This window comes from Phlebotomus papatasi, chromosome 1, assembly GCF_024763615.1.
Source record: "Phlebotomus papatasi isolate M1 chromosome 1, Ppap_2.1, whole genome shotgun sequence".
In the NCBI taxonomy this organism is placed as follows: domain Eukaryota; kingdom Metazoa; phylum Arthropoda; class Insecta; order Diptera; family Psychodidae; genus Phlebotomus; species Phlebotomus papatasi.
This window is the reverse complement of record NC_077222.1, coordinates 15,265,704-15,286,513: the sequence shown is the minus strand read 5'-3', so window position 1 is coordinate 15,286,513 and position 20,810 is coordinate 15,265,704. Positions and strand designations below refer to the sequence as shown.

The window sequence follows — 20,810 nt, the reverse complement described above, 5'->3', positions numbered from 1 at the left end:
TAATTATCGAACCAAGAGGAAGTGTTTCAGTGAAGTAGGATTCCCAGGGCGGGTAACCATACCAACTATAGGTCTTTATTATTTTATTTTTTTTTATTTTCATTTTTTACATATTTTTTGTTATTATTTCAAACCAATTTTACAGTTAACAGTTTAAAGTTAACAGGTTATGAGCTCTCGCGCCAAGGAGAAGTTTGCTGCATAATAAATTAGCATTTTATCGCTTTTATCCAGTTTTTGCAACACTTTACAATATTCGAGAACTTAAAAAATATCAAGATATTAGTAATATTTCATAAATAATAGCATAATAATCAAGGGGTTACTCATATTGAGAAACCTTCGTCAATTGTCAGAGAAACGCTTCGCGAAACCCGAGAAACCCAAGAATTGCATCGCGAAACTCGAGAAACCCAAAAATTGCATCCCGAAACCCGAGAAACCCAGTGTCTGCATCGCGAAACCCGAGAAACCCAATTTCTGCATCGCGAAACCCGAGAAACCCAAAAATTGCATCGCGAAACCCGAGAAACCCAAAAATTGCATCGCGAAACTCGAGAAACCCAAAAATTGCATCGCGAAACCCGAGAAACCCAAAAATTGCATCGCGAAACCCGAGAAACCCAAAAATTGCATCGCGAAACCCGAGAAACCAGAAACCCTTGTCAGAAAAAATGGGAATGTGTTACCCCTTGATAATAATAGATAATAATAACATTTTACATCTATTTCGTATTCAATTTCCACTTTTTAGTTTTTGATCCATTTTTTTTTAATTTTATAGAAGATTTATTAACTATTATTAACTATATTAGTTATTAACTACAGTTATTACCAATTTGAAGACTATACATATTTGCAGCCAAATAATAGCTTATCCATTGTCGTGAAATCAGCCGGGATACTTTTGACAAGCAAAATGATAACGTCACACGGTCGAGTTATGCGGCTCTTATCCTGACTGAATTGAAAAATGAGTGAGATTTTGCTTTTTTAGAAAAAGCACTATAACTTTGGGAATAATTTATTTTCCAGTATAATATTCACAGGGGAAGTAGAGGGTGTCAAGGAGTACCCGAAAAGCGAAAAAAACGAATTTCGCAAAAAATCGAGTTGTTATTTTCTTATTCTCAGGTATCGAGATATACCTCTTGCACACCTTTTAGGTCAGGAAAATTTCATGTAATCGAAATCCACAGCCCTTTTTTTCTTAAAAGCTTTGCATATATCTATCCCACACTTTCACACTCTTCTTCTTTTTTTGAACGTCATAACGAATTCAATTTAGTTCAATCTAATTTTGAGACCGAAAGAAAGTTGGATAGACATTATGCTTATACAAATCTTTTGAAAAAAGACGCGAATTTTGATTACATGAAATTATACCGAGTTAAAAGGTGTGCCAGAGGCAATATATTCATTAAGAAAAAAACGGGGATACGATTAACTTTTTTTCTTCATAACTTTAACACTTTTTAGGTGTAAAAGTATATCAACATTTTTTAATGTTAATTTTACACCTTTTTAAGGGTAAAATTAACATGAAAATGGGTAACTTTAACCCCTAATACACCTAAAAAGGGTAATATTTACACCGATTTCGGATCAATACTGCAGGGTAAAATTAACATTTCCGGAATGTTATTTTAACTTTTTCGGATTTCTCTGTGTTCAAATTTTTTGAGAAAGTAATTGATGTGAATTTTGATTTCATGAAATTTTCTTGATCTAAAAGGTGTGCGAGAGACATTAAATACTAAATCTTCATTCAAAAATCAAAAGGAAGTCGAGATGGTCCCCTGTAATTCTGAATGAGCGATTTATAGGATTGCAATAATATTGTGAACAGAAGAATCACAAAACTTGTAACCATTATCAGTCTGCCTTGTCCCTCGGACATGCGTTTCCCGGAATGTTTTTTTTAGGAAACTTTTTGGGAAGTCTGTCAAAGGGGGAAAGGGAGGAAGTTCACCATGACCACGAGACTCAACAGAATCACGAAAGAGTTTGGGGCCGTGAAAAGTTGTAAATAAGCAAAAATTGATGGAATCCTGTTGCATTTTCACCGGGCTAAAAATAGCCGGAACCGCCAGACGGCTCATGAATAAAAAGGGCCCCCAGAAGTCTCAGTGGGGGATCAGTTGGGGCAGGTCGCGTGCCATGAAACGGATATCTTTGGATTTCTATTAAAAATCAATCAGTGTACCCAAAGCCAGGTGAGACATGGCATGTGCCACAACTTCTCTGTGGGAGGCACAGTGGTAAGGAGTGGGTGGGTAGAGATTGCAATCTCCACGGATTTCCTCTCCCTGACACGCTGAACTCAAGAAATTTATTGATACACTTCCCTGGTACTCAGCTTGCCACTTTATTAGCCAAACATTGTCTTTGATAGATAAGCTTTGAGCTCAGAGGGGGAACGTCTCGGAAGGAAATCCAGGACAGAACAATAAAAATTGCATGCGGTTATCGATTTCATTTTTTTGCAGACTTGCCCTTACCCTACTTTGCGACACTTTTCCCATCATCTCTTTAATTTCTAGTTACTCACACAATCTGACTGGGATGTTGGGCATGATTACCTCCACGGGATCTTCTTATCACATTTAATCACACGATTGTGCACAAATGTGCTTTAAAATTAGGCAAATTTACACTTTTTTGAAAAAATCCACAACTTTCCCTGACAGCTGCCTGGCGGCGAACTCCGGCGAACACAGACAAAAAGGGGAAAAAATCCGCCGTAGACTACTTGCGCCACCTTCCAGATTTTCAACAAAGCCTCCTTCGCGCCAAATTTTTCCCACCGATTTTCTCTTCTGCTGAACCATTTCACAGATATTGCAAGTAATTTCATCATCATTGATTTACTCATAATAAAAATCTACAATTATTTATTTACAATTTATCATTAAGGATTTTCCTCCAGTTCAGCGATGAAATCATCAATGCATTGAATGGAATAAATTCTTTTCCTCTTCACTTCCCGCTTTTCCCCTGGTTTCTGTGACTTTCTCTCCAGGAAGTGAATATATTCCGGAGAGATAGATTCCAGATACAAAATCCTATCCTCCAGAGCTTTAATTCGCTGAAAAACATTTCCAGATTGCACAGAAGTCAGTGCCAGATGCTTTTCCATGTCACTCAGTCTTTCCTTAACACCAAAATCTTTAATATTCTCAGTGGAAGGGGCTTCCTTGGTCTCTGAACTTCCATGAGACGGTGATTCCTGGAGTTTTGTGAAGAGTTTTGTGTAGTTTTCTGACAGAGTTTGTGGCCCAAATTCATTCTGCACGCGACGAACTGCAAAGGAATTCAAGAAGAATGTTGTTGTGGTTGCAGAATCTCATAGACGAAATATTTTACAACAATTAAATAAGATATTTATTCAGGAGTGAAAACTATCCAAGAAACAAAGTTCTAATGAATTTTACAGCAGTGACAGACATTATTTTATCAAAAGAATAGTTCTTAAGACATTAAAGACCAGGAATTCATGGTACAGAAATTAACTAAGAATGTTAACTGACATTAAGAAAAATAGTTTAGTTTCTGAAATAAAACTCCTTATTTTTTTTTCATTTCCTTGCATAAAACTTTCCCGTCTAAGCAAAATAATTGTCCCTTCAAGACAAATTTAGTCATTTTGGAAAGGTTTTGAATTTGTTAATAATTTCCTTCAATATTTCAGGATCTTCAGGATATAAGATTGCAACAAAAAGCTTTTATAGGATTTTTTTTTGTTATCAAAAGATAGAGAGAATTCCAGAAAACAATAAAACTTGCCGTGAAGAGTGAAGTTTCCAACAAACAGTAGAATTTTCTGGGAAGAGTAAAATTTTTAGAGAACACAAGAAAATTCCTGAGAATTGTAAAATTTCTTGAGAAGACTAAAATTTCTTGAGAATAGCAAAATTTTCTGAAAACAATAAAATGTTATGTGCGTTATGCAAACAGTAAAATGTCTTGAAAACAGTAAAATTTCCTGAGAACAGCCAAATTTCCATCAAACAGTAAAATTTCCTGAAAATAGCAAAATTTCCCACGAACAGTAAAATTTTCTGCAAATAGTAAAATTTCCTGAGAACAGTAAAATTTCCTGAGAACAGCAAAATTTCCTGCAAATAGTAAAATTTCCTGAGAACAACAAAAGTCCTGCAAACAGTAAAATTTCCTGAGAATAGCAAAATTTCCTGCGAACAGTAAAATTTCCTGCGAACTGTACAATTCCTGAGAATAGGAAAATTTCCTGCGGATAGTAAAATTTCCTGAGAACAGTCAAAAGTCCTGCAAACAGTAAAATGACCTAAGAACAGTCAAATATCCTGCAATCAGTGATATTCCCTGAAAACAGCAAAACTTTTTATAAAATGCACAATTTCCTATGAATAGTAAAATGTTCTGCTTACACTAAAACCTGAGGCCAAATGTCCTGCAAACGGTAAAATTTCCTGAGAACAGAAAAATGTTTTGCGAACAGTAAAATGATCTGCAGAGTAGTTTCCTGAGAACAGTAAAATTATTCTATAAACATTTACATATTCTAACAAACTATTCTAATACTTGTTTGCAGAAGAGTAAAATCTTCTGCAAACAAGTAAATTTCCCGAGAACCGTAAAATTTCCAAAAAGCAGTAAATTTTCTAGTGAAAAGTAAAATTTCCTGAAGACAGTAAATTTTCTTAAAAACAGTAAAACTTCATCAGAACAATAAAATTTTCTGCAAAGACTAAAATTTCCTGAAAACCCTGAGAACATGTTCTACAAACAGTAAAATGTGCTGCAAACAGTAAAATTTTCTGAGAACAGAACAATGTTCTGCAAAGACTAAAATTTTCTGAGAACAGTAAAATTATTCTACAAACATTTAAATATTTTGGGAATAGTTAAATGTCCTGTAAACAATAAAATTTTCTGCAAACAGTAAAAGTTCCTGAATACAGCAAATTTCCTTAAAAACAGTACAATTTCCTGAGAACAGTAAATTGTCTTAAAAACAGTAAATTTCCTTACAAACAGTAGAATTTCCTGAAAACAGTTAAATTTTATGCGAACTGTACAATTTCCTCAGAAGAACGAATCACTGAAAATTCTGAAGCAAAGCTAGGACGCTTTGTCACTGTTTTCTTTATTTATTTATTTTTATTGCTAATAAAAATGTTTAGCATTTCTTTTAAAAATACTGAATGGTTATTCGGAATATTTTATTAATTATAATATTTCTAGCTTCTTTTTAAAATAATTTTATGATTTTTGATTTATTGATGAACTTCGCGAATACTTCCTGAACATAACATATTTTTTTAATTTTGCAAGAATATTACGATGTTTTGCATTTTCTTTTTTTACAAATATTGTTATTCTTGGATTATTTTTAAATATTAAGCAAATATTTTGAATATTTTGTGATTAATTACTGCTTTTTCTTTGCGAATATTGAGAATATCCTCAAAGGGCGTAACTTGAACTGGTGATGTACCTTAAAAATATATTTTTCGAAAAACAATACCTTATAAAATATTTAGTCTTTATTCTTTAATTTCTCAAAAACAAAATCTAATATAGATAAGACAAAAATGCGAGAACTTCAAAGTAGAAAGAGGATTAAATTTCCAAATTTTAGTTACGACGCCAGCTGACGAAGACGACGAAAATTTAACAAACGTTTCGGTTTATTTCAATAAATTTTCAATAAATATTTCAATATTTCAATTTCAATAAATTCAATAAAAAAAATTCAAACAAAAAATCAATAAAAACGTATTTCAATAAATAAATAAATAAATAAATAAATTTCCATTTAAATTTTTCTACTTTACTTAAAAAAATACAAAACTTACCCTTGAGATGCCCCTTGGAGTCCTTAACGCGGAAAACCGTGCACTTAACCCGAGCACAAGACTCTGAAACGTCTCCTTCGATAAAATCTTCAATATTGCTCGTATTGACTTCTTGTCGTTTCCGCTCAATAAACATCTCAATGCGACGCGATATCTCCTCGTGATTTGTGCCAATCTGCACCAAATGCTTCGGAACATCGACTCCCTCAACGGGACACTCGCGGAAATCAATTTTTCTCCCGGTCCTCCGTTCCGTTTTGGCTGAAAGAAAGGCAGGAAGAAGAAAGGCATTTTGTGAGGAAAAATCTTTTAATCTTGAAACCTCATTTTCACAGAATTAATTGCACCCAGAAATTGCTTTAATCTTTAATTGAAGATTTTTTTTGAGCCCCTATTGAATTGGTAAATTGCCATTGCACTTTGTGCTGGACCAGCTACACTCCCTGTTCTCCTTCCATGTACCTTGACTCTCCAGATACTGCTCCTTCTTCCAGATCGGAACTTGCTTTTTCAGCTCCTCAATGGCAAAAGCCGTGGCTTCGATCCCATCTTTGCGATGCGGAGAACTGATGGCGATGACAACGCTGGCTTCTTTGACTGCTACCTCGCCAAGACGATGGTAAATCCCGATGTTCTTGACCTGTGGCCAGCGGGAGCGAATGTCTTGGCAGATGTTCTTCAACGTTTTAAGCGCCATGGGTTCATAAGCTTCGTATTCCAATGAGATAACCTGAATTGGAAATGATAAACTCTGCTATCATTTCGATTGGTGTTGGAACAGGGGCGGACTTAGGCAACACAGCGCCCGGGGAAAATTTTTATAACGCTCTAACTAACTTTTATTAGACATTTTAAATTTATTTGAATTTTAAAGAAATAGTAAAAATTGTGATATTGCCGAAACGTAATTTTTTTAATTTTTAATTTTTAAAATTCAATTTTAGGAAAAATAAAAAAAAATCGTTTTGATAAAAAAAAAACGAAAAAAATTATAATAAAATAATTTCTATCTCGATTATGTTAAAAAAAAAACTTTCAGAATTGATGTTCTTTCAGTCTTGGAGAACTAGAATAATTTTAATGTGATATATTAGCAATTAAAAAATTCGGTATCAAATCTTGGATCCCGCAGATTTTTTTTCGCCTAAAAATTGTATTTTAAATGAGTTACATTAGTTCATTTAAGTAACTTTTTAAGGTTGATAGAGAAATTCTCATTACTGTAATGTATAATAATCAATTTATTAATGATATTAATATTATTTCTAGTTTTTACTACAACATTGGCAATTTAAGTGCAGAGATACGTTTGATTTTTAAACGATAATTAAAGATACATCAGTTTTTTTTTAGGAAAAACAACATTATAACTGCTAATTAGTCATCTTAGTCATACAAAAGGAATAAATTCGCGATTCAATTAGCAAAATGAAGTCATGAATATTTGCAGAAAAAAGAAAAAAAGAACAATATTTTTAAGAGTCTAAAGAGAATTTTCATTCAATTTTTCATACATTTAGCTGGGATTATTCCAAGGGAAGGAATTCCTGGTTGTCTTTAGTAAGTTGTCTTGAGTTAAAAAAATACGCCGGATTCGTTAAAAGTAAGTTCAAATTAGATTTTCAAACAATAACATATAAAAACGTCTCATTTTTCATAATTTTTAATTCGTCTTTTCACCTAATATCCTTGCCAAAAAATTGAAAAATGTCTCTGAAGAATTTATTTTACGGAAAATGTTCTTGTCTATTCGAATAAATTTGAGATCAGAAAAATTGAAATGTGGAAATATATGGTGAATTTTAAACACAAAAGAATCTCGTGGAAACCTTCCAAAAATTTCAAGAGAAAATTGAAGCCATTTTTTTTATCAATTATCCTTTTAAAAACCAATTTCTTCAAATAGAGGCCTGAGAAGCTTAAGAGTGGAAACACTTTTTCTTTCTTTTTCTCTCTCTTTATTTCTCCTTATTTTCATTTTTAATTCTCTTTTTTATTTTTGTTATTTTCTTTTTTTTTCTTTTACAATTGTAAAAGGGATGATCCTATTATTGTGAATAAATATATTATTATTATTATTAAAAAAAGATTATATTAATAACCTTAAAAATTGATTAAAACAGTTTATGCACTATCTAAACCACTTAAAATCATTAAAATAGTATGCCGACTTTTTCTAGTAAAACTTAAAAAGCTTTTTTGGTCTAAATTTTGTTTCTTTTTTGTAAGACGCAATTTCTTCTTAGGAAAGATACTTATTTACTACAACGTTTTAGTACCTCACTGCCTAAGTCCGTTAAAATTCTTAAAATCGATGTAGAAATGGATCAATGAAGAGTATTTCCCTAACACTTTAAAACCCAAAGTGGCATTTTACTCCAATTTTAAGTTTGGAGCTTCATAGTAGAAATTCTATTCAATATTATGCTAAAGTGATAACACTAATGTATAGAGAATTTAATTAGCTTTCGTTTAATAGAAAAAAATTGTTGATAACTTTTTTATTATTTAAAATAATGGAGAAAAACCAAAAAATGGGCGTAGAATACCAAATTGGCGTAAAATGCCACCTTTTTTATGTGGAGTTGGCATCTGAAATGGACATTTGAATGGCTTATAATACGTGAAAATGTTAAAATACTTATTAAAAATTAAGTAATAAGGGAAGAGTACCAGCGATCGGCAGTGTTCCTCGGATCGTCAGATTATTACCATATTGTTGCTCCAAATCAAATGAATTTTTAAAAATTATTAGCTACATTTTACCATTTAACTCTTACAAGAATGCACTGCATTAGCTCTGATTTAATTTATAAAATCAAATTTCCGTGAGACTCCTGATTGAATTCGTGACGATCCGAGGTACACATCGCAAGTTTGCAATTACACCTAATTTTTATTAATTTATTGTAAAAACTAAAAATTCAAATGCACAGATATAGTTAAATTGATCACTAATATACCAATTAGCATGTACAAAAATACAAAATAGTATTTTGACGCTTATATTTTCAACTAAATATCGAGAATGTCTCTTAACATTCCGATCCGGGGTGCTCTTCCCTTATAAGACCTAGAATTGTTGTAGAATGGTAATGTAAAAAAATAAGGTGAAAATTCACTTTTCGCTTTGTTTTTCTTTTTCGATTCCCTGTTGGAATTTCACATAAAATTTTCTTAAACAAAAGCACAAACTATATATGAGAATTTGAAAATTTTACAGGAAAATATATAGATATGTGTTCTAAGATCCTTGCCAAATTGCTAGAAAAAAGGAAATTCAATAGAAATTGCCTTTTTGTTACGAAATTCTATAAAAATTCACTTTGGCATTTTTTGTCAATTTTCACAAAATTTATATAAAAATGACAAGAAAAATGGGAAAATATTTATTGAAAAAATAATTTATGAGTCCTAGAACTGCTGTAGACGTCTTACGGAAAGAAAAACTATCGAAAAATTGTTTTTTGTGGAGAATATCTGCACTGGCATTTTATGCCAGTTTGGTATTTTACGTGATTTTTTGGCTCGGGTTTAGTTTAAAGTGTTAATAAACAAAATTACGCCGATTCTAAATATGTATATAATACCTAAAAATCGCAAAAATGAAGTTACGACAAATGTTGATTTGGCTAACGATTTATAATTTTTTTACCTTTTTATTTCTTGTTTATGAATTATTTATTATATTTCAATTTTATGAGTTATAAAACTAAATTATAAAAAAAAAACATTTGTGAACTAATTCTATTAGTGTGTTTCTTTAAATTTTGATCGCCCGAGGGAAACAAATTCTACATCTACCCCCAATTCACCCCTGGCCGTAGCCCTGTACTGAAAGAGAATCTTCTGGCAATTACCTTCTTATCTTCAAAGTAGTCTCGAGTGGTTCCGACAAACAAGGAAATGGCTCCGCAGCTTTCATGAGCCACAAGATCACTCAAGTCGCTTACAACTAATTTATCCTTGGTCAGCTTCAGGAAATCCATCGTGAGATCTGCCAAGAAATTCCTAGCCTCCAGAAATTGGCGGGATTATGGCAATTTCGTCTCCTTCCTTGATTTCAATGATTTCCCCTGAATCCTTTGAGCAGTACTCCTCATTAACAGCCACAATTAGATTCTCCCGGATGTCTCCCAATCCGAACTTATCACAAATCTCATCTAGAAGACTCTGATGATCAACTCTGGGCGGTAGGGAATGCAAAACAGTACCAACACCAGCAATTTCACGGCACTTTGCGAAGAACAGCACTTTCACTTGCACTCTGTCACTCATTTTCTGCTCTCCCTGAGCATTTTCCACTCTTCCAGGTGCTCCTCTGGCCACTTTTCTCACCAGAAACACCACAAATTGTCGCACAAAACACCCCTCACGTGCACTCGCCTCGAGATTCTGTGACACACTGAGGCCACGATTACACAGCACAAAATCAGTCGACCTTGGCAGTTTTTGAAATTTACCCCTCCCAACGGTCACTTAGCTTGCCATGCCGAGCAAAAAAAAAGCAATTTCATCAATTATTTGATAATTTCATAATATATTTCAGCAAATTCACGAGGAAAATCAATGTGCGTGGCGGTAAAAATTGCTACTTTTTGAATTTCTGCAGCTGAGGGGCCGACAGCTTGACTTTCCCCGGGATATTCCTCGCAATCATCTCCTCCTTGACGCTTTTCAGCAGATCCTTCTCCCTGGTGGAGCAGTTCTTGTCCTTCTGGAAGATCATCACGGCCATTTTCGATGCTTTTCCACGTCTTCCGGTTCCCGGGGTCAGTTTCACCTTGAATCTGAAGAGGCGGGTAAAAAAATTAGATAATTAGCAAAGTAGAAAAAGATGGGGTAAGCTTTATCAGCTTGTTGTTCGAGAGATTCACAGAATGCACTTCTGGTTTAAAAATCGGAAAAAATTATAAACAAATTGCTGCAATTTCCTTTTGCAAATATTTTAGTTTATTTCCCATTTTTTTAGCGTAAATAGTATTTTTGATAAATATAAAAATTTACGTAAGCTAAAGGTCATTTTGAGGTTATTAAAATTATTTATAACCCTTCCAAAAGGCAGTACAGTAGACTCTCGCTTATCCGTGGACTCTTTTTCCGGGTAACATAAAAAAATCCGTGAGACAGTTGAATTTTCAAAATTTTGATAACACATTGCTCCCGTTTGGGTTTTTTTTTGTTAAGCAAATGTGCTCTATCTACTGTAATTCTTACTCACTGTAACTTTTTTGGACAGTACGCATATTTAGAGAAAATGTCGATTCAGTGAGGTCAGGATTCATTCCACAAATTTTCAATATAAACAAAAAAAATCGTTGGATTTCAAACAATTTAATGAGTAACTATCACTCTCAAAATCCGTATGACATTTTGGTCCCACTCTCACGGATAAGCGAGAGTCTACTGTAAATGACGTCAGACTTTGTAGTTTCTGCGAAATTTACAAAATTTCTCTGGTAAGTTTTTCTTAAAACGAAATTATTTCAGTCTTTTTCATTCCATGTCATACAATTTGCACCATCTTCGTCGAAAAATATCAAAAGATATTTTTTTGCGGAGGACATGAGGGAAAATTACATTGGTCATTTTTTCGCAAGTTAACTTACTTTAACTGCTTGATATTTTTAAACTTGAAAAAATAATGTTGAGCCTTTTAAAAGTTAATTACAAATTCATTATTAAATTGGTTTATCGACCAAAAATTCGGTTTAGAACTGAGGTTGAAGGCTGTACGTAGTCTCTCAAATCTGAATCTCTCAAATTCAACCGACATTAGAATTCAAAACATCAATTGTGGGGTTATGTTAAAAAATTCGTCTTGTGGATAACTGAAAATCATTTTTCTGTGTTGTTTCCTGAATATTTACATAAATTGAGGCGCTCAGAGCAAAAAAAACTCTAAGTCGAATGCATTTTCCTATTAAAATAGCGTTTTTTTTGCTCTGAACTCCTCAATTATGAGCGAATAAAATGAAGAGGAACTTCGCTACTACGAAGATTTGTGAGAAAGTACAGTGGAGTCTCTCAAATCTAAATCTCTCAAATTCGAACGCCGTTTGAATTCAAAATGTCAATTGTGGGGTTATGTTAAAAAAAAATCGTTTTCTGGATGAATGAAAATCATATTTATGTACTTCTTCCTGAATGTTTACATATATTATGATCGTGTAAAATGAAAAGGAAGTATGTTACCACTAAGACTTGTGAGAAAGTACGGGAATTTGATTCAAAGTTCAATTTAATCTAACATAAATTTCGTTAGTTTTGAAAAAATCGTTCGAATTTGGGAGGTGAGAAATGTCAAAAATATTCCCCGAGCGTTCGAATTTGTAATGGTTTCTACACACTAGAAACAATTTTCGTCAAAAATTGGCTTTTTAAAAAAATTCTGACGTTTCTGCCTACAAGGATAGGGGAAATCTTCTTTAAAAAAGCATTTTTTAAAGAAATTTCTACTAGTGTGTAGAAGCCATAAGACTCTACTGTATTTCAGGAACTTTGAATAGGATTTTTCAAAAATTTGACGAATAGTTCTAGGTTATGCTGACTCGAAGCTTAAAAACGTGATATATTACCCTATCTAATGTAGCAAAATTTCTCTAAATAGCGATGTGTACGGAAATTTTTGATCTAATGTTTTGTTAAATTATGTGAAATTAAGTTTTGTCCATTATGCAAATATTGACAAAACTGCATTGGACTTTGACATTGCCTTCAAGGTTAGGTCATACATAACCCCAAATTCTGAAACAGCTTAACCAAAATAATATCATTTTGAGAGATCTTTAATTTTCATTTAATTAAAATTAAAGTTCAAGTTGAGTACGCACGTTCATACAAACAATTTTAAAATTAGAAATTAAAAATTACTTTTTTTAAGATAAAAAGGACATTGAATTCAAATAAGAATATATTTGAATAGCTTAAACGCCAGGATATCCATTTTATATCATCCTTAAGACGATACGAATAAGTCAACATAAAAGTTAAGCAGTTTTGGTTTCACCAAAACTTCACAAGTTTTCGTTTACCTCTATTTTTAAGGACAACGACTTATCCTTGATTTAAGGACCACTTAAATCATTTCATTGAAATGTCTATGGCCTAATTAGTTCCATATTGGCTGAAAATAGCAGATTTCAAATAACTGACAGACAGGGCAGGTTTTTGAGAATATTTATAAAGAAAATTGTGTAGAGAAAACTTATCCTCCTGAGGCGTTTATTTGCCGGACCACAAGGTTAGACAATTTATTTTCTAACCTTGGATTAAAATTCTCTCAAGGCACATTTGGGAGTCGCCTCCATCGCGTACACAAGGAGACATTACTGCCTTAAACAGCCGCGTAAACAGCCAAGTCAGTCCAAATAGAGGTCGAATGGGCCAAATTCTTTAGAAAGATCTTACCAGAGCAAGGGAATAATATGATGAATTCAGTTATTTGAAACTGGAACATGTGTATAATGGCGCTAATAACCATCTAAAGCTTTCATTCCTTTTTGAGCAAAAATATGCGTTTTTTTATTAAAACAATAATCAATTGTTTTCATAAAATTTAAACAAAGTTAGCTGGGAGAAATTGATGTATGACAAAGGTATTAGTAAATTCTTTCTAAAGGCCTCTACAAAATGGGAGCCATTTTCGTCAAAAATCGCATTTTTGATAGATTTTTGACATTTCATTTTAGAAATATAAGAAAAAGACGATTAAGATGGACAGGAACAGCTTTTCTTCCTTTTGAATCTCTAAATCAGTGAGAATATCTCAAATGTCCCAAATTGTAAATGGTTCCAAATTGCCTTATTTTATCCTATGTCTCGATTAGAGGGAATACCAAAAAACACTTTGACAAAATTTAAGCCCGATCGGAGAAGATACTTTTTTCGCGTGATTGCAATAGCAGTTTCATATGTAAAGAAGTTTTTCGACTTACTTGTAATTGTGGAGAGTCTGGTAAGGAGCGATGACTGGAACGGCGAAGAGGAGTTCATCCTCTTCCACCGGAGATCCCGTTAGGAAATCCAGCATGTCCACGTCAACGGTCGCCGGAGTCTCGTCAACTTCCTCGCCCTCAGCTGGTTCCTTGGGCTTCCTGGCCACGGGATTTCTCCTGTTGAACTTCTTGATTTCCTCTTCCTGAGCCTTCTTCTTCTTTTCTTTTGCTCCCTTCCCGTCTGACTTTAGGATTTCCATTCTTGCTCTGCGTTCATCCTCATCCTGATCCTTGTATTTTTTCATCTTCTTCAGTTTGCCCTTCTGACCACGCTTCAACTGACCAGGAGCTCCCTGTTTGCTCTCACTGCGACTATCCTCCTCCTCTGAATGCTCTTTCTCTTCGATCACTGGTTCAATAGTTGCCTTCTTCTTCTGCTGCTTCTTCTTGGGATGCCTCGGAAGTGCTGGAATTATGTAGGGTTTGTCATCACCAAGATAGACCGCATTCTCAGGTTCCTCTTCAATTGACTGCAAACGCTCCATTATTGCGTCAGTTTTGAGGGTAACCCTTCCAGTGTCATGTTCCACTTTGACATGAGTATCTGGATACTTAATTCCTGATTCATCTTCAGAATCCGTTCCTGAATCCTTCTCACTGTTCTCATCGTCCTTCTCAAGGTCAATCTCTACATCTTCTGTCGTTGACGTCTTTTCTGTGTCTACTGACGTTTGACGGCTCAGGGAATCATCATCTTCACCGAATTGCCTCACTATCCTCTCTCCCCTGTGCCTTTCCACTGATCCATCTTCCAGGCGGAACAGGAAACTCAGGCCTAGTACCAACTGACATGGTGGCAGGAAGTTCTTCTTGCCCCTGATCATGAAACTTCCCGTGCCCAAATACTCTCCCGTCGGAGCTGTCTTGCTCACCTGATCACTCCTCACCCAATACGCATTCGTCACAACTTTGGCATCCCAAGCCACACTGTACGAAATAGCCATTGTTCCTGCCTCCAGCAGGGTCTTGGGCGGAACATCATTCCCACTGGGATTCCTGATCACAACGCTAGAAGCTCCTTGAATCTCCGCGTGGACATAAATGTCCGTGGAGCGCATGTAACGCTTGACAATCAACTCATTCTGCTGTTGATCCCGTCCCCCAATCACCAGATAATTCTCCGAACTGATAAACCAGTAGAACTTCTCGAACCAGTAAACTTTACGCGCCTTGGAAATATTTGTCAGCGTCTTAACCTCTTTGAGCGTCTGCTGAGTTCGTTTCTCAGCAGACTTCAGAGCTTTTCCCGAAGATTCAATTGTCTTTTGCTCCTTCCGGGCAGCACTACGTTTCTGATCGTAGTACTTCCGGGCATTGGCAAAGGCCGAAAGGGATAAATCAACATCCACAACTGCCGTTTCGAGTTTTTCACTGTTTTCATTTTCTTCATCTGAAGATTGCAAAGAAACAAAAAAATGTTTGAAGAAAACCAAGAATAAGCTTGGATCAGCTTAAAGTAAGAGAGATTCTCTTTGTAAGGCAATTCGACTTTCTTAAAAATCTACGCTTAGAGCTTTCAGAATCGAATTAGAACCGCAGTTAATGAAATTTTTGATCCGAAAATCAATTGCATTGCTCCTAAACTATTTTGGGAAAATTTATACCGAGATAAATCCGACACTCTAATCAAGAAATTTTACTCGTAAATTTTACTAATTTATTGTGCTAAAAATACGCAAAACTCAATCGCAAAAACGGTTAAGAATGCGCTTAAAAACACGCACAAGTCAATTGTAAAACGAATAAAATTGTGCTGAAAATGCGTTTCTAATAATGAAATGATTAAGATTATGCTGAAGACACACACAGTTTTTAATACAGTAGACTCTCTCTTAATCGGGAATATGGGGCAAAATGTCATCCGGTTTAGCGATAGAATTGAGTGTCAAAGCCTTTGTAAATTCCACAAAAAGTGCTCAATTATAATCACGATAAAATAGGAAGAACTACAGCGAATTTGAGCGAATTAGCTTCATAATTAAACGTGAAAATTGGCAACAAAATTTGTCGCCTGATTGAAAGAGAGCCGATTGAGTGAGAGTCTACTGTAATAAAATGGTTAAGATTGTATTGGAAAACACGCAGCCTAATAATAATAGAATGGCTAAAATTGTCCAGGAAAACACGTACAGATTAATCACAAAACTGTTAAAATCGAGCTGAAAACACGAATAGCTGAACCAGAAAACGCTGCAGGTTTTAAGAAACCTCGCCGTTTATGATTGAGCTGTGCGTGTTTTAAGCGCAATCTTAACTCTTTTGCGATTGAGCTGTGCGTGTTTGTAAGCTCAATCTTAAACATTTATAGTCTTTTAACCGGGAGTACTTTGACTAGACGCTCTATTAAACTGTTCAATAATCCGCATTTTTATACTTTTTCTAATCGCTTAATACATATCAACTATAAACATCCAAAAATTTCATGAAGCTTGGTCGTTTTTGTGTCTCCCAAAACCATCTCGAAAAGCTATTCACTTTTGGCCCCCAAAATTTGGGTACCACCTTAAACATATAAAAATGTACAACATTTAGACTACATTTCCGAGATTTCGAAGTCCTTTTTTTTTTAAAAGTAACACTTTACGGTCGAATATATTCATCTGAAGTAAAACAAAAAAACATATATTTCCTGTTAGCAGTTGAATTAAACTTTTACGTGAATGAAGGTTTTCTATTTTCTTTGATCACAACTTATTTTACAAGACAAAATTTGATGTTATATATGTACGTCGAAAATTGTAATTTTTAGAATTTCGTAGAATTTCGAATTTTGGTTTTTCAAAAACCTTTCACTAAAGCACGAGTTTAATTCATTACCATACAGAAAATATTGATATTTTGATGTCAGTTGAATTATGAGAAATCTTTCGCAACACACACTCAGTTTTTTTTTTTTTTTTTTTTCAAAGTAAAACTTAATTTACGTTTGTATTGAAAATTTCAAATATATTGGCGCTGGCACACCTTTTCAATTGAGTGAATTTCAACCGATTGAAATTTTACCTTTTACTCTTTCAAAGTAAAATAAGATATGTGTCTCTTTCTGTTAAATGAAAACTGAAATTGAAATTTAAATTACAATTTCAAATTTAAAATTCATTTGACAGAAAGAGACACCTATATCTGATTTCACTTTGAAAGAGTAAGGGGTAAAATTTCACTCGATTGAAATTCACTCAATTGAAAAGGTTTGCCAGCAGCATATAGTTTAAATTTTGTACTTTTATATAAAGAACTTGAACTAAATTAAATTTTATTATGCTGTTTAGTAATATTATAGAATTAAAGTTTTCTTTGTTTTTTGACCCATGTAAATGCATAAAATGTTTAAGAAATACTTTCTTAAATCAAGTAATGTAATTTTTAAAACTAAAATTAAAACAGTAAAATTCTTAGCGCAGGCTTGGCTTTATTTTTAGAGTGAATTTTCTTGATTATTATCAGATTTATCTCGATATAAGGGTTCCCAAAATAGCTTCAGAGTAAAACAATTAATTTTTGGATAAAAACTAGTTATCGGTTATGAATCGGTTTTTTACCGGTTCATAACCGATTGGAATCGATTCAGTTTTGGCAAAAAATTCCAAGCCGTTTTCAACGAGCCCAAACATGAGACTATTCGGTTGATAAATGCTCTCTCTAGAGCTTTCTCAACATTTGACGTTGAAAAACCGTTATTAAGAATAATTCAACGGTATTTTCGTTCATGAGCGAATGTCCGGCCAGGTAATATCTAGAACATATACAAAAATTAACAAAATCCCTTAACGGCTTTTCGAACAAACTCAAAAAATATGTTTTTGGTGGGGAAGGGGAGGTGTGGGGAGAATGAGGGGCATGCTTATGATCCTTGGGTCGCCTTATGGGGGGTCCCCCGTAGGTCCCAAGTCGCTATCTCAAACCTTTTACCTTATTAAATATGATTTATTGGCAGTGCCGGATTTAGGTGGGTTCCCTGAGGTCACGCACCGGGCCTCCACATTTAAAAAGTTTACTATGGTCACAAAATATAAATTGTTACAAAAAAATTAGCTTTTACCAATCCATTTTTAATCAATTCCCCCGTAATTCTCATCAAGGAAAAATTTTTCTTGCTGGCTTTAGCATACTTTCAGCTTACGAAATTCTCCGAAAGATTCATTTAAATTATGTTTTTTTATTTTAAACGCATAAAAGAACATATTTTCTTTATCGGATGGCTGAAAAAACAGTGCAACAAACTAAGACGCTGTAGTATCCTCATTTTCTGTTTAAACTTTTTTGAAATAAGAATAAAAAAATTTTAGAATACTATCGGTTTTGTTCAGTACAGTCTTATTTTGACTTGACTATGGTCTTAAGTCTGTCAGAAAATGCATTGTAGTTTGCACGAGAGCTAGCCTTCCGAATGTCCTGCCATTTACGACGAAGGACGGAAGGACTGCCTTCAGCTCATCGATATTTCGCTACTTTTTAGTCCTAACCTTGACCAACAAAATCTCCCTCTTGGAGAAGTCAAGTAGTTTTGCATCCGGGAATCGTTGAGGTCATTGTGCTCCAAAATCGAAAAGCTAAACGTTGTTTTTTAGCCAAATCTTATTTGGTGTGTGATTTCTGCGATGGTTTCAAGCTGGGTTTCGAGTCTTGTTCGAAACGACGGTAGTGACGGATCGATTGGACGGACGGATGGAACACAGGGACGGAAAAAAGGATGAATCGGACGGAAGGAATAACGGACGGACAGACGGAATGGACGGACGAAAGTACGGACGGAACGACGCGACGGACGGACAGAATAGACGGAACGGACGGAAGGACGGACGGACGGAACGACGAATGGACAGACGGGCAGTCGAGAAAGTTGTTTAGCGATCCATATTATATTCGTGATCAGGAAGTCGTCAAACACATTTTGACAAAGTTTGAGCACGATCGGAGGGCATGAAATTTTGTGATGATTACAATAAGTATAAATCTTGATGAATGACTTTTAGAGTTTAGTAATTCGAATTCAAAGTAATTCAACTCTGTCCCAAAAATTCTTATCTATTCTAGTGGGAACCTTAATTACTTCCGAAACTCACTCAAGAATTGCCATTTTGACTTAAGAAAAAGAAATGATAAGGGGCTTGTCAGTCAATTTCACAATATTGCTCACCTTCTTCTGCTGAGTCCTCCTGCGAATACGGATCTGAGAGTTGGAGCGAAATGCTGTTGACTTCGAGTTTGAGTTGCTTAATGCTGAGTGCGACTGGATCCTGATTAGCCTGAGCCACTTTCACGAGTTCCTGAATATCTGGCCAGGCCATTTGGTTAGCCAGGGCCGACTGAATGGCAAAGATGGCCTTGTCGACGAGTTCCTGATTGCGCGTTATGAGTTCTGCCTTATCCCTGTCCACCAGTTGAGTTTTTGTCAGTTCCTCGATTCGCTTGGCATGATCCGTGCGGACATTCGACAGTTTCTTGAGTGCTTCTCGTTCCTGCTGCATGGCCTTGATGTCGATCTTCTGACCCTCCAGCGTGGAATGGAATTCATCGACTGCTGCATCGAAGGACTCAAATTCCTTGCAAGGACGATCACTGAACTGCTGGAAGACGAATGGATGGTACTCAACGTTGACGAAGAAGGATTCCTCAGTGCCATTTTGAGTGGGTCTTTTCTCTTCCTTCTGCACCACGAAGCCCTTTGACGGGATACTGGAGGCTTTCAGGAGCATCTCTTGAGCATCCTGAATGGCTTCCATCAAGGTCGGAAAGTCAGTTTCCATGGAGAAATCCCTGCTTCCGTATTTTGTGCTTTCTTTCTGTTTCTGCTTTCGTTTTTTTCCTCCTTCTGCCGGCTGCTGAGGTTCTTCCTTCTGCCCTGGAATCTTGCAGGCCAGCAAATCCCTCTTCAGCAGCACATGATCAATCACAGATGGACCAGAGTTGAGGATGGGATTGAGAATTGTTCGCAAGACTGAACCAGGTTGAGCTGAAAGTAAAGCTTCCTTTACAGTTTCTTCACTAATTTCTCCTGTGCCCTGCTTCGCTCTGCTCAGTGGATATTTCTCCCGAACAGCAAAACGGACTTCTTCTCCTTCAGCATGGGGCCGTAGGACATTGAGAATTGTCATTTCGTGGTCACAGAGCAGGATATTTCCGCGATCGTAGAGCTCCAGGATGACATGATAGGCAGCTTCTCCCGTGCCAAATTGCATACTGACAATTCGATCAATTCCCACTTGCCTGAGAGCCTCCAGGCGTTTGTTCTTCAGATGCTTCCGCAGCTTCATGGTGAATCCCGATGGAGCTACATTTTTTGGCCACTCAAAAGCTGTTGTATGGAGTCTGTTGCCGGATTCCAGCAGGAGCACCACCTTCTCTTCTGTCCTCTGCAGACGAATCAGGTAGGTCTTGTTGTCAATATCGTAAATCTGATTCACCCTCATCCCAATCAACCTGAAAGGAAACCAAAAGCCCCGTGAGATTCGTCCGGGAAGCCAAGACAATTGGACTTACTTTTGCAGCTCCGTGACGATGCACACAATATCGTAGGTATTGAATCTCGTCTTCATTTTTGTGCAATATCACTTAATTCACAGATTCCTTGACAAAATAACACGTGTCGCACAACCAAAAGGCTCCAAATCAATGCGAAATTGGAGCGATTTTTCTTCTCTTTTTGACACCGCAAAAAGCACCCATAAAACCCACTAAAAATTTCGTCCACTATTACCATGGACGTGTCGTAGGACAGTCTGCAGACATTTCGGATTGGATTTCGTTCGATTAATTCAAATGTAACGAATCTTGTAATCCTTGTAAGGATGTACGATGTAATCAGTAATGAAATTACAAAAATTATTAATTTTTACGAGATATTTCTTTTATGTAGCAAAAAGTGCAAAAGTATGTTTTATAAAAAAAAGTTTTATTTCAGATATTTGTGTTTTTTTTCGAAATTTATTATATAACTATGTGATGTGTTCTCACCTGAAAAGGAAGATGATAA

At 35.2% G+C, this 20,810-nt stretch overlaps 4 protein-coding genes across 6 annotated transcripts in view; all 4 read right to left on the bottom strand.

Annotated features, from left to right (window-relative positions):
- Positions 1 to 2,716, bottom strand: part of LOC129800094 (tubulin polyglutamylase TTLL5) — a 54,540-nt gene extending 51,824 nt beyond the window's left edge. For both annotated transcript variants that reach the window (XM_055844472.1, XM_055844473.1), the window contains exon 1: positions 2,552 to 2,716. The gene's annotated coding sequence lies outside the window, so the exon portion shown is untranslated. The remainder of the gene's footprint in view (positions 1 to 2,551) is intronic.
- Positions 2,717 to 2,848: 132 nt separating this feature from the next.
- Positions 2,849 to 9,829, bottom strand: LOC129800092 (molybdopterin synthase catalytic subunit). 2 transcript variants are annotated; one of them, XM_055844470.1, is made up of 4 exons: positions 9,701 to 9,829; positions 6,279 to 6,570; positions 5,841 to 6,101; positions 2,849 to 3,303 (listed from the first exon to the last, which is right to left on the bottom strand). In XM_055844470.1, exons 1-4 carry the CDS (start codon positions 9,827 to 9,829, stop codon positions 2,912 to 2,914), a joined length of 1,074 nt encoding a protein of 357 aa, XP_055700445.1. In that variant the 3' UTR covers positions 2,849 to 2,911. The 2 variants fall into 2 exon arrangements, with proteins under 2 accessions (XP_055700445.1, XP_055700444.1); XM_055844469.1 differs by having other exon boundaries at positions 6,303 to 6,570.
- A 22-nt stretch (positions 9,830 to 9,851) lies between these two features.
- On the bottom strand, positions 9,852 to 10,118 carry LOC129800093 (molybdopterin synthase sulfur carrier subunit). The gene has a single exon (XM_055844471.1). It carries the CDS (start codon positions 10,116 to 10,118, stop codon positions 9,852 to 9,854), a length of 267 nt encoding a protein of 88 aa, XP_055700446.1.
- Positions 10,119 to 10,360: 242 nt separating this feature from the next.
- LOC129800091 (ribosome quality control complex subunit NEMF homolog) lies at positions 10,361 to 20,517 on the bottom strand. The gene is made up of 4 exons (XM_055844468.1): positions 20,318 to 20,517; positions 18,975 to 20,257; positions 13,778 to 15,227; positions 10,361 to 10,630 (listed from the first exon to the last, which is right to left on the bottom strand). Exons 1-4 carry the CDS (start codon positions 20,371 to 20,373, stop codon positions 10,432 to 10,434), a joined length of 2,988 nt encoding a protein of 995 aa, XP_055700443.1. The 5' UTR covers positions 20,374 to 20,517; the 3' UTR covers positions 10,361 to 10,431.
- Positions 20,518 to 20,810: the final 293 nt, after the last annotated feature.